Source organism: Cherax quadricarinatus, chromosome 49 (assembly GCF_038502225.1).
Source record: "Cherax quadricarinatus isolate ZL_2023a chromosome 49, ASM3850222v1, whole genome shotgun sequence".
NCBI lineage: Eukaryota > Metazoa > Arthropoda > Malacostraca > Decapoda > Parastacidae > Cherax > Cherax quadricarinatus.
The window spans coordinates 5923462-5937927 of NC_091340.1; the positions used below are offsets into that span (position 1 = coordinate 5923462).

The following is a 14466-nucleotide window of genomic DNA, read 5'->3' on the forward strand; positions in this document are numbered from 1 at the left end:
CTTGTTTAAGTAGGGGCCCAATACTGGACGTTGTTCTTGACTTTGATTTGGCATAGGAGAAGAAATACTTTGGGTTTCTTTCGATTTCATTTATGGCTTTTAGTTCTTCCCGCGATTCCTGACTCCTATAAGATTCCTTTAGCTTAAGTTCGATGCTTGCTATTTCTCTGACCAGTGTCTCCCTACGCATTTCAGATATATTGACCTCTTTTAGCCACTCTGTTATTCTTTTCCGTCGCCTGTAAAGGGAGCCTCCGCCTGTCTCTTTCTATTTTACATCTACTCCTCCTTTTTCTTAGAGGAATAAGCCTTGTGCATACATCGAGTGCCACCAAGTTAATCTGTTCTAGGCATAAGTTGGGGTCTGTGTTGCTTAGTATATCTTCCCAGCTTATATCGGTTAGGACTTGGTTTACTTGGTCCCACTTTATGTTTCTGTTATTGAAGTTGAATTTGGTGAATGCTCCCTCGTGACTAATATCGTTATGTCGGTCTGGGGCTCCGCGCATGCATGTCTGAACCTCAATTATGTTGTGATCTGAGTATATTGTTTTTGATATGGTGACATTTCTTATCAGATCATCATTGTTAGTGAAGATGAGGTCTAGTGCATTCTCCAGTCTAGTAGGCTCTATTATTTGCTGGTTTAAATTGAATTTTGTGCAGAGATTTAAAAGCTCGTGTGAGTGTGAGTTTTCATCAGAGCTGCCTCCTGGTGTTATTACTGCAACAATATTTGCTATATTCCTCCATTTTAGGTGCCTTAAGTTGAAATCCCCCAGGAGCAAGATGTTGGGTGCAGGAGCTGGAAGATTTTCCAGACAATGGTCAATTTTTAACAGCTGTTCCTGGAATTGCTGGGATGTTGCATCCGGAGGCTTGTAGACTACCACAATGACTAGGTTTTGGTTCTCGATCTTTACTGCTAAAACTTCCACTACATCATTTGAGACATTAAGCAGTTCTGTGCAAACAAGTGACTCTGCAATGTACAGGCCAACCCCCCCCCTTTTGCCTGTTCACTCTGTCACATCTGTATAGGTTGTAACCTGGGATCCATATTTCATTGTCCAAGTGATCCTTTATGCGAGTCTCAGTGAAAGCTGCGAACATTGCCTTTGCCTCTGCAAGCAGTCCACGGATGAAAGGTATTTTGTTGTTTGTTGCTGGCTTTAGACCCTGTATATTTGCAAAGAAGAATGTCATCGGACTGGTGGTATTGTTGGTACTGGGGGGGGGGATTTTTTTTCCGGCATTAGTATCTGTATCTGTTGGTTTGGAGTGGAGGCCATCGACTGTGGTTCCACTCCAGGAATGACTGGATTTGGTGTACGATTTCTGCCATTTCCTGCCAGTTTTTTTTCCTTCCTGGCGCTAAAAAACCTCTCCCTCTTGAGTGGCTGTGGCTACCCAGGTTTTCCCATGGCCTGGATGTTTTGTATCTTTTTGTCCCCTTTAGATGGTGTGCCTGGCAATTTAAGTTATAGCACAGTCTTTCCTGTACTGAAGAGGTACACATTTCAGGGTGAAAAAGCTTACAGGAAGGGAGTTTGCATTTTCCTGTTGTCATATGGGCACGGCATTTTCTAGGGTGGTCATAGTTGCACGTCCCGTCTGTTTTTCCAGATTTCCCATGTCTGCAGATACCAAGCAGATACAAGCAGATTCAGCCCTTAGAATGTTACAAATTTATGCAATAATTCATGGGTAAGTGCCAACCCCATGGGGGGGGGGGGGACAATCAGATTTAATCCAAGGGGAGGATAGATACAACACCTTTTGGATCAAGAGCCTCTATCTGGCATCGAAGACTCTCCCTTGAGGGGACAAATGCCCCTGTGTCTGGTTAATCCAGATGATCTCAACATTGTGAGGAACTGCTTTTCTAATCATTTACCAGTAGACATCATTGATACGGTTCCTCCCTCGACGTTCTTTACTGCAATATCCAGTGTCAGGAACCTGTGTTAGTGAATGTTAAATTTTTAAACAAAATTCTTTCTTAAACAAAATGTCTAAAAAAAATTGTTAAAATATTTTTCTCAAAAAAAAAAAAATAATAATAAATTAAAATAAATATTAAGTAATAACTTTCTTAAAAATAATTTTCTTATAAATTTATATGGCTTTATATTATACATTCATTGCTGTTACACATACCTGTAAGGTGGCTTGCTGTTGGTAGGTGGCGAGGGAGGCGTCGAAGAGTCGGCTTGCACTAGCTCCGGCGTGTCAGCACTACTATCAAGCCAGATACCACCAGTGAAAGCGCCTCTGGCGTTGAGGCGAGGTAGCCAGTCCATGGCTGTTAGGCTTTTGTTCAGTTCAGCCATGGTGGACACCCTAGATGAAAGCAGAAGAAATCATATGGATTACCCCAGGATCACTGAAATCATCCTGTAAACATACAAAGATATACTTTAGATTATTGATGGCGCAAGATATATGATAGAGAGGTATAAAATATACTTAGGACTGTATCGTACGTTAACCCATGACACACTGTAGAGAGGTAGATGGTATGCTTATAATTATCCCATGGCCCTAGATACATGGAAGAGATGTGAGGATATCCAACGAACTGTCACAAAACATCCCATAACGCACTGTCGGGAGGCATAAGACACGCAGGGTCATTATCCCAGGATAGCCCAAGAGACAAGTCAACAGACATTTTGTATTAATGATCATAAGGATAACTCAAGAGAGCCTTTACAAAGGCAGATATCCAATGATTAACCCTAGATAAACAGACTTTCCATAGGAATAAAAATATCCCAGGATAACTCAAAGTCCATTCAAGGGATGTGCCCTGATGTAGGTAAGGAGCTTTTGATTCAAGGAATTGAAGCTATCTTCATTTTACTCGGATCAAACCTGACTGCTTCGCATTACCTCAAGTACACGAGTTCCAACGGGTTTAGCCCTTCCCAATGGCTGCAATAACTCAATGTGTCTAATATTTATAATGAAGTATTAAAAATCACTCATCACTATATAAAAGTTCGAAAGCAAATCTGGAATAGCCTACAAACCTAAAAGTTATATAGTTTCAAGGAGTTGGAAGACTCTTGATCAAAGGTATCAGAACTGCTCCTCCGTTTACTCGGATCAAACCTCATTGCCTCAGCATGAATGCAATATAAATTCTGCAGTCACCAACACCTCCATGCAATCGACAATCTCAGTACTGTGGCTAAATTACTAACACAATATTGTGGTAGGAACTACTGATAACACAATACTGTGGCTGGAACAATTCACAATACAATTACTGGGTTATTACGATCAAACTAAGCGCTAAATCCATAAGAGCCATACAGTGCTGCAGGTAGGATGTGATAAAGATAAAATATGAGAAGACACAGACCAGCGAAGGTTAGCAGTATGCAAGAGGCAAAGTCAGTAAGGGTAGTCGGGAGCACTAAAGGGTAAATATAATGAAAGTTGGTGTAATATAATTGTCACTGACAAAAAAGGTCAAAGAGAGAGTCCATATCACAGGTGGGGCTGTCAGCGAGGTCAGGTGAGGTAAAGTGCGTTAGAGCGGTGACGACGCCGGGCGTAAATTCTACTTGACCGCTTAGGAGATGGCGAATTGACAATGGAAGTTGACAATTTTCACAGAGCGGCGCTGAGCACGTCTCCGTGAGACACCCATGAGCGAGACGTGTGTCTTCATATGTAGGTGGAGTGTGTGGTCTCTCAAATACGACAACAATGATAAGACCAGAAGCACAAACAAGGTCTGACAGAACATGATTTATGTATCGATTCAGACCACAGTTATCAACGGCTCCAAAGTTGAATAGAGATTACTGCAAAATAGAGAATGGAATAATAAATCTATTTACTACAAGTACAAGGTATACAGTCCTAGCTGACATCAATGACATACTACTATATAGAAAACCCCTTGTTATGCAGAGCATTTCGAACAAATTAAGTCAGTTTTGTCCTGGGATACGACCCACACCAGCCGACTTACTCCCAGGTACCCAATTTACTGGTGGGTGAACATAGACAACCGATGTAAAGAAACATGCCCAATGTTTCTACCCTCGCTGGGAATCGAACCCAGACACTCGTTGTGTGAAGCGAGAGCTTTAGCCACCAGGTTACGGGGCACCGTAGCTAGAACAATACGCTATTCACAATACCCTGCCGACTGGAACTATTCACAATACCCTGGCTGGAACAATTCACTATTCACAATACCCTGGCTGGAACAATACACTATTCACAACACCCTGGCTGGAACAATACACTATTCACAACACCCTGGCTGGAACAATTCACTATTCACAACACCCTGGCTGGAACAATTCACTATTCACAACACCCTGGCTGGAACAATACACTATTCACAACACCCTGGCTGGAACAATACACTATTCACAACACCCTGGCTGGAACAATACACTATTCACAACACCCTGGCTGGAACAATACACTATTCACAACACCCTGGCTGGAACAATACACTATTCACAACACCCTGGCTGGAACAATACACTATTCACAACACCCTGGCTGGAACAATACACTATTCACAACACCCTGGCTGGAACAATACACTATTCACAATATCCTGGCTGGAACAACACACTATTCACTATCCTGGCTGGAACAATACACTTCACAATATCCTGGCTGGAACAATACACTATTCACAATACTCTGGCTGGAACAATACACTATTCACAATACCCTGGCTGGAACAATTCACTATTCACAATACCCTGGCTGGAACAATTCACTATTCACAATACCCTGACTGGAACAATACACTATTCACAATACCCTGACTGGAACAATACACTATTCACAATACCCTGGCTGGAACAATACACTATTCACAATACCCTGGCTGGAACAATACACTATTCACAATACCCTGACTGGAACAATACACTATTCACAATACCTTGGCTGGAACAATACAATATTCACAATACCCTGACTGGAACAATACACTTCACAATACCCTGACTGGAACAATACACTTCACAATACCCTGACTGGAACAATACACTATTCACAATACCCTGACTGGAACAATACACTATTCACAATACCCTGACTGGAACAATACACTATTCACAATGGTTTAGAAAGACATGTAAGCAAACACTATAACATATTTATTAGAAAACGTTTCGGTCCTGGGACCTTGATCACTTCTAACATACAGAGGTAGAAAGACATTATATGTAGGCGGGAGTGAGGTGTGACGCACGTGACCTGAGGAATATCATAAGAACATAAGAATGGAGGTACACTGTAGAAGGCCTACTGGCTCATGCGAGGCAGGTGCTTATAAAAAACAACCTCTGCCTATGATGAGGACGGGTAGACGATGAAATCACGTGACTCCTGTGTTGTTGGGTTGGTGCTGCTTAAGTATCATGTATGCCAATGTTTTTGAAATTTTGTAGTTTCCAGTGTTGCGTTCTATAGTGTCGGTGACGGCGATTAGTGAGGCTTCTAGGCACCGTCGGCGTCTGAGGTCTGGTTCGGTGAGAACGAGTTGTGCCTCATTCCAGTTCATCAAATGCCCCGTGGGGTCTCTGTGGAGGACACATGCGTACCTTACATCGTCTCTCACGCTGTATAGCCCTTGTGGCTTAGCGCTTCTTTTTGATTATAATAATAATACATCGTCTCTGTTAGAGGCATTTCGATGCTCATTCAGGCGGACTGCAAGATCTCTGCCTGTCTCGCCTACATATTTCTTGGGACAGAACCCACAGGGGATAGTGTAGACGCCTGCTGTAGAAGTTAGAGGTGTGGGGCTGCGTTTCGTAGTGAGGTCTTTGATAGATGATGTGTTTATGGTGGAAACGTTGATGTTACTCATAGCAAGTTCCCGGCGAGTATTCGTGGCAACATCGCCACATGTTCTTATGATTGAACATTAAAATGGTATAAAATACCGACAGGTTGTTAGGTAAGACACATATGCAACAGTTAGGTATCTTTATTATGAAACGTTTCGCCTACACAGTAGGCTTCTTCAGTCAAGTACAGAAAAGTTGATAGAAGCAGAAGATACTTGAAGACGATGTAATCAGTCCATCACCCTTAAAGTTTTGAGGTGGTCAGTCCCTCAGTCTGGAGAAGAGCATTGTTCCATAGTGTGAAACAATATGGAGAAGAAGTGACAGGATGGAGCTTTTATATAGCGCCAAGAGGTGAGACGTAGGCCACTAGGAGAGGTAAGAACTCAGATGTTGAAAGGTCAGGTCCCTCTCAAATCCAGCCCCTCTCACTAGTGGAAGTAGTCGAAGTTGATTGCAGGTCTGTACCAAGATACCCTTGTGTTGCAGTGTCTGACAGATTGAACATTAAAATGGTATAAAATACCGACAGGTTGTTAGGTAAGACACATATGCAACAGTTAGGTATCTTTATTATGAAACGTTTCGCCTACACAGTAGGCTTCTTCAGTCAAGTACAGAAAAGTTGATAGAAGCAGAAGATACTTAAAGACGATGTAATCAGTCCATCACCCTTAAAGTTTTGAGGTGGTCAGTCCCTCAGTCTGGAGAAGAGCATTGTTCCATAGTGTGAAACAATATGGAGTGACAGGATGGAGCTTTTATATAGCGCCAAGAGGTGAGACGTAGGCCACTAGGAGAGGTAAGAACTCAGATGTTGAAAGGTCAGGTCCCTCTCAAATCCAGCCCCTCTCACTAGTGGAAGTAGTCGAAGTTGATTGCAGGTCTGTACCAAGATACCCTTGTGTTGCCTACGTCTCACCTCTTGGCGCTATATAAAAGCTCCATCCTGTCACTTCTTCTCCATATTGTTTCACACTATGGAACAATGCTCTTCTCCAGACTGAGGGACTGACCACCTCAAAACTTTAAGGGTGATGGACTGATTACATCGTCTTCAAGTATCTTCTGCTTCTATCAACTTTTCTGTACTTGACTGAAGAAGCCTACTGTGTAGGCGAAACGTTTCATAATAAAGATACCTAACTGTTGCATATGTGTCTTACCTAACAACCTGTCGGTATTTTATACCATTTTAATGTTCAATCTGTCAGACACTGCAACACAAGGGTATCTTGGTACAGACCTGCAATCAACTTCGACTACTTCCACTAGTGAGAGGGGCTGGATTTGAGAGGGACCTGACCTTTCAACATCTGAGTTCTTACCTCTCCTAGTGGCCTACGTCTCACCTCTTGGCGCTATATAAAAGCTCCATCCTGTCACTTCTTCTCCATATTGTTTCACACTATGGAACAATGCTCTTCTCCAGACTGAGGGACTGACCACCTCAAAACTTTAAGGGTGATGGACTGATTACATCGTCTTCAAGTATCTTCTGCTTCTATCAACTTTTCTGTACTTGACTGAAGAAGCCTACTGTGTAGGCGAAACGTTTCATAATAAAGATACCTAACTGTTGCATATGTGTCTTACCTAACAACCTGTCGGTATTTTATACCATTTTAATGTTCAATCTGTCAGACACTGCAACACAAGGGTATCTTGGTACAGACCTGCAATCAACTTCGACTACTTCCACTAGTGAGAGGGGCTGGATTTGAGAGGGACCTGACCTTTCAACATCTGAGTTCTTACCTCTCCTAGTGGCCTACGTCTCACCTCTTGGCGCTATATAAAAGCTCCATCCTGTCACTTCTTCTCCATATTGTTTCACTATGGAATAATGCTCTTCTCCAGACTGAGGGACTGACCACCTCAAAACTTTAAGGGTGATGGACTGATTACATCGTCTTCAAGTATCTTCTGCTTCTATCAACTTTTCTGTACTTGATTGAAGAAGCCTACTGTGTAGGCGAAACGTTTCATAATAAAGATACCTAACTGTTGCATATGTGTCTTACCTAACAACCTGTCGGTATTTTATACCATTTTAATGTTCAATCTGTCAGACACTGCAACACAAGGGTATCTTGGTACAGACCTGCAATCAACTTCGACTACTTCCACTAGTGAGAGGGGCTGGATTTGAGAGGGACCTGACCTTTCAACATCTGAGTTCTTACCTCTCCTAGTGGCCTACGTCTCACCTCTTGGCGCTATATAAAAGCTCCATCCTGTCACTTCTTCTCCATATTGTTTCACACTATGGAACAATGCTCTTCTCCAGACTGAGGGACTGACCACCTCAAAACTTTAAGGGTGATGGACTGATTACATCGTCTTCAAGTATCTTCTGCTTCTATCAACTTTTCTGTACTTGACTGAAGAAGCCTACTGTGTAGGCGAAACGTTTCATAATAAAGATACCTAACTTGCATATGTGTCTTACCTAACAACATGTTCTTATGATATTCCTCAGGTCACGTGCGCCACACCTCACTCTCCGCCTACATATAATGTCTTTCTACCTCTGTATGTTAGAAGTGATCAAGGTCCCAGGACCGAAACGTTTTCTAATAAATATGTTATAGTGTTTGCTTACGTGTCTTTCTAAACCAACTTGTCGGTATTTATTACCAAGGTTTATACCACTATTCACAATACCCTGACTGGAACAATACACTATTCACAATACCCTGACTGGAACAATACACTATTCACAATACCCTGACTGGAACAATACACTATTCACAATACCCTGACTGGAACAATACACTATTCACAATACCCTGACTGGAACAATACACTATTCACAATACCCTGGCTAGAACAATACACTATTCACAATACCCTGGCTGGAACAATACACTACTCACAATACCCTGGCTGGAACAATTCACTATTCACAATACCCTGGTTGGAACAATCCTTCACACTCTAGGCATTCCACACTTTATAGGTATCCTCAACACTAACAGCTATCCCCTCACACTGTAGGTATCCCCCGACAAAGTATCCCGTTTCGGGGGATACTTATTCTGAGGTTGGAGGTCTAGTTACCTCAGAGTGAGGTCCCCTCAAGGAAGGTTCCTTGATGTTGGTGAGGGGCTCTTGATTTAGGGAATTGGATCTGTGCTCCAGTTCCCCAAATTAAGCCAGAATGCCTTCCACATCCCCCCCCCAGGCGCTGTATAATCCGGGTTTAGCGCTTCCCCCTTGATTATAATAATAATCAGAGTGAGGTATGGGGGGTCGAACTGAGGGAAGGGGGCAGCTCCTCCGCTGAGTAAGGTGACCCCCAGCGGTCAATTCTCAGCCTGACTCACCTTCATGAATATTTTGGGGTACCCGGAAGTGAATTGAGTCACTACCGGAACTACCTGCGCTAGTCTGAGCTCTCAAATTCATAATACCGTGGCTGCAACAATTCGCAACCCGCAATCCCGTGGCTGCAACAGTTCACAATACCGTGGCTACAACAATTCACAATACCGTGACAGCACAATTCACAATACCGTGGGTGCAACAATTCACAATACCGTGGCTGCAACAGTTCACAATACCGTGGGTACAAAATTCACAATACTGTGGCTACAATTCACAGTACCGTGGCTGCAACAGTTCACAATACGTGAATGCAACAATTCACAATAGCGTAGGCGTTATTATAGAATGTCATTACAGACTGTAAGCGTTGATAAATGCACGCTCGTGCCACTCATTACTAATTCATGAACGGAATGATGGGCAGGCGAGGCCAATCAGTATGTACTCAGTAGCCAATCGATTAGACCCCCTGAACGTTCTCTTCAAGTATCATGCCTGGAGGTATGACAACATTCTGAAAGATTGGAATGATGCCTGACAAGATGATAGCATATTCCAGAAGTGGTATATGCCTGGAGGTATGATTGCACCTTTTTACTAGACTAGAATGATGCCTGAAAGGATAACTAGCTTCTACAGGACTGGAATGATAAATGGAGGTATGCCACGTTCCTACGAGACTAGAGTGATGACTTAAGGGATGATGACTAGCTTGTATGGGACTGGAATGACTCCTGCAGAACAGAGTATGATAATGCCAAGAAATCTTTTAACGGAGTTTTCAACGTGAATAAACTTGATTAGCACCCGTCCTTTCCCCCCTTCCAGCACCCCAGTTGAGTCACCACTCTGGAGGAGGGAGTGGTGGAGGGGAGAGTTGCCACTGCTCTTGTGGATGATTTATTGAGTGACCTTCAAATTTAAGTGATGAGAGTGGAGGCGAACGCGCCAATAACAAACGAGATGCATTACAGTCGCTGCACGACCCAGGAAAGGTGTCCCTGTATTGCACAGCCCTGCGCACCTGTGACCCATTGCACGTGAAAGGCAGAGTACAGCAAAAGTTTGTAATGCCGTTTAAATATTACCGATGGAAACTTCAAGTGAAAGGGAAGAAACATTTACAAGTTATCACAGAGAAACTAACAATGCAATTTCTTTAATAAAAAATGACAGATTAGGATACACAGCATAAGTACACCAAGAAAGAGCAGCTTTAAAAGTTCAAATTCATTCTGTAATTATCTTAAATATCAATAACTCATAATACACTAAGTTTAAAGCCACTCAAGTTGCATTATGAGGTTATCAGGTGGAAGAAGGTTTGAAGTCAATAGGATGAGGAACTCAAAAAAATCTTATCAAAACCAGTAATTAAATTACCACAGTTTCAATAAAAATGACTATTTGTGGACGTACACAAGCCAAACTCAATCCAAACTTTTTTTTAAGTTTACTAATTCTGTTTAGGCTTTGTATATATAACAAATTTGTCACAATTGTCTTAATAGCACGCAGATGCCAAGGGTACATAATTACATTATATAGATTTAACCTAGGATAACCCAGTCAAGTCCAATACTGACTCCTCATCAGGAGAGACATTCTCTTGTTATTTCATGGAACACAATTTATTTTTTTAATAAAATATACATGAAACTACCTTTGAGAAACCATATCAGCATTAAAAGATTTAAATTGACCAGAAAGAAGCTGTATTCTTCAGCCAGTGGACACAACCCAACAATTTCAAGTTCATTAACTAGGTTATAAAACTAAGAAATCTGCACCTATAAAGCCTAAACCCCCAAAAAACTGTTTTATCGGTTTCATAAAATAAATCAGCCATTAAAGAATGAAACCAATCAAAAGTATTATAGTCCAGATGTTTAATGGAAATACTACTGTACCATTTCGAAGATAAATACTCGAGTATTAATTATCTACGTTTGCCCATTTACCCACGCCTGCTTATCTATCCACGTCTACCCATGTATCCACGCCTACCCATGTATCCAAGCCTACCCATGTATCCACGCCTGGCCATGTCATCCACTTACACTAAAGATACAATCATTTATACATCTCTGCGTGTCATGTGTCCATATATACTCTCAGTAACGGCATGACAGCCTCACGACACACAATTTTAAGATACATAAAGGCAGGGAGTGGCCGCCCATTTCCTATCTTTCTAGGACAATTTTTTTCTCTACTTTGACACAGGTTAATTTAAAGTAGGTTAGGCTGCGTATATTAAGATATTTAGAATTAATTTTAATCGCAAGTTTTGTTTTTTAATTCGCTGAACTGTGAACGCTGATCACGCGTGGTTTGAGAATGCGATGCGTCAGCAGTGACGCAAACACTGGTGTGATCAGTGAGACAATACTCTGGTAATGACGCAAACACTAGTGTGGTCAGTGACGCAGGGCTCTAGTAGTGACGCACTAGTGTGGTAACACAGGGATCTGGTAGTGGCGCACTAGTGTGGTCTGTGACACAGGGCTCTGGTAGTGACGCACTAGTGTGGTCAGCGACGCAGGGCTCTGGTAGTGACGCACTAGGGTGGTAACACAGGGCTCTGGTAGTGACGCGCTAGTGTGGTAACACAGGGCTCTGGTAGTGACGCACTAGGGTAGTGACACAGAGCTCTGATAGTGACGCACTAGTGTGGTAAGTGACATAGGGCTCTGGTAGTGAAGCACTAGTGTGGTAACACAGGGCTCTGGTAATGACGCACTAGGGTAGTAAGTGACACGGCTCTGGTAGTGACGCACTAGGGTAGTGACACAGGGCTCTGGTAGTGACGCACTAGTGTGGTAACACAGGGCTCTGGTAGTGACGCACTAGTGTGGTAACACAGGGCTCTGGTAGTGACGCACTAGTGTGGTAACACAGGGCTCTGGTAGTGACGCACTAGTGTGGTAACACAGGGCTCTGGTAGTGACGCACTAGTGTGGTAACACAGGGCTCGGGTAGTGACGCACTAGTGTGGTGACACAGGGCTCTGGTAGTGACGCACTAGTGTGATGACACAGGGCTCTGGTAGTGACGCACTAGTGTGATGACACAGGGCTCTGGTAGTGACGCACTAGTGTGGTGACACAGGGCTCTGGTAGTGACGCACTAGTGTGATGACACAGGGCTCTGGTAGTGACGCACTAGTGTGGTGACACAGGGCTCTGGTAGTGACGCACTAGTGTGGTGACACAGGGCTCTGGTAGTGACGCAGTGTGGTCAGTGACGCAGGGCTCTGGTAGTGACGCAAACAATGGTGTGGTAGGTATATTTCAGTTCATTTAAGAGGTATAATTCAGGCCATATAAGGTGTATAATTCATGTCATATATGGTATATAATTCATTTCATATATGCTGTATAATTCATTTCACATATGGTGTATAATTCAGGTCATATAAGGGGCATAATTCAAGCCATATAGTGTACAATTCAGATCGTATGGTGTATAATTCAGGCCATACAAGGTGTATAATACACTCCATTATGGTGTATAATTCAGATCATATACTGCAAAACGTTGAAGATCTACAATATACTGTGCAACAGCTATGTATAACGAAATGAAGCTTCGGATTGTATATTATGGAAGCCATTCGTTAATTACCTTGAAGATGTGAGTGAAATCACACGAAAGTGATTATGTATACCCATTCCCTTGTATTTTTTCACTGTGACATTTTTTTATACGACTTCACTCGCATAATTTTACGTAAACTTTGCGACAACGTTTAAATAACTGAGGGATGATCATCGTTTATTATTTTCCGAGATTATTCCGATCGTTCGTAAAGCGATATATTGCAATTGAGTTTATTTCATCCCCCCCCCCAAGTACGTCGTAAATCGCTGTGGCGATAGTGATAAAAAACTTAACCGAAGTGTAGAAGACAAACGGCACATTGTGGCGAGTGGTTCAGGGGTTGAAAGACTTACTAGCCAAGGATTGCATCAAAGCACGAAACACACACACACACACACACACACACACACACACACACACACACACACACACACACACACACACACACACACACACACACACACACACACATATCTGTGATTGCAGGGATCGAGTGTACTTACCTCTTTCTAGTTGCAGGGGTCGCTTCACAGCTCCTGGCCCCTCTCTTCCTGCTGCATGAGTTTTATCGTATCTCTTCAAGCTATGTATGGATCCTGCTTCTACTACGTCACTCTCCAGATAGTTCCACTTCCTGACAACTCTATGGCTGAAAAAATACTTCCTAACGTGCCTGTGACTTATCTGAGTTTTCAACTTCCAACTGTGTCCCCTTGTTGCTGTGTCCCATCTCTGAAACATCCTGTCCCTATCCACCCTGGCAATTCCTCTAAGTATTTTGTACGTCGTTACCATGTCCCCCTATCCCTGTCCTCCAATGTCGTCAGGTCGATTTACCTTAACCTCTCCTCGGAGGACATACCCCTCAGCTTTGACTAGTACTGTGGGTTCCATACATTTTACACCGACGTGGTACAAAGTCTTGAACGATTCGAGATTTTGTAAAGATTCAAGATTCTGTACACCGTGTAACTCAGGCCCAATATGGAATCCTACCTGATCAAGCACCTCAAGAAATTAGAGAAAATGCAAAGGTTAGCACAACAAGCCTAGTCCCGGAACTGAGGCTTACATATGTGTGTGTGTGTTTTTGTTTGTGATATTGTTTATCTGTCTGTGAATGAGTGGGCGAGACTAAACAAGAGTAAATGTGATTGAACGAATGAAGGCGAAACATATTTCATCACATCACGTCATAGACTAACTCAGGCAGAAAGAACTAGTGAACTTTGGCAGGATATCACCGTAGATTTTAATATATTTATATAATTTAACTTAGTTTTCATGTACTCTCATGTGACCCGCGTCCTGCAGCAGGACGTCTTATGTACTCTCGTGTGACCAGCGTCCTGCTGCAGGACGTCCCACGTAAGCATCACTCATCAGTCACCGTCATGTCAACAAACACCACCTCCCAACTCATCCAGACATGAACATTCAAGTGGTATAAAATACCGACAGGTTGTTAGGTAAGACACATATGCAACAGTTAGGTATCTTTATTTCGAAACGTTTCGCCTACACAGTAGGCTTCTTCAGTCGAATACAGAAAAGTTGATAGAAGCAGAAGAGACTTGAAGACGATGTAATCAGTCCATCACCCTTAAAGTTTTGAGGTGGTCAGTCCCTCAGTCTGGAGAAGAGCATTGTTCCAAAGTCTGAAACATCAAGAACTGTCGTTGATCATGACTCT

General features: G+C 42.7%; 1 protein-coding gene across 12 annotated transcripts in view; it reads right to left on the reverse strand.

Annotated features, from left to right (window-relative positions):
* Nucleotides 1-14466, reverse strand: part of LOC128696987 (forkhead box protein J3-like) — a 96697-nt gene that overhangs the window by 39667 nt on the left and 42564 nt on the right. For 11 of the 12 annotated variants that reach the window (XM_053788458.2, XM_053788450.2, XM_053788455.2 and 8 more), the window contains one exon: nt 2161-2343. In XM_053788458.2, the coding sequence (XP_053644433.1) occupies nt 2161-2333 (173 nt within the window). In that variant the 5' untranslated portion in view covers nt 2334-2343. Of the gene's footprint in view, nt 1-2160; nt 2344-13276; nt 13566-14466 lie in introns of those variants that run through there. The other variant, XM_070095144.1, reaches the window with a different exon arrangement.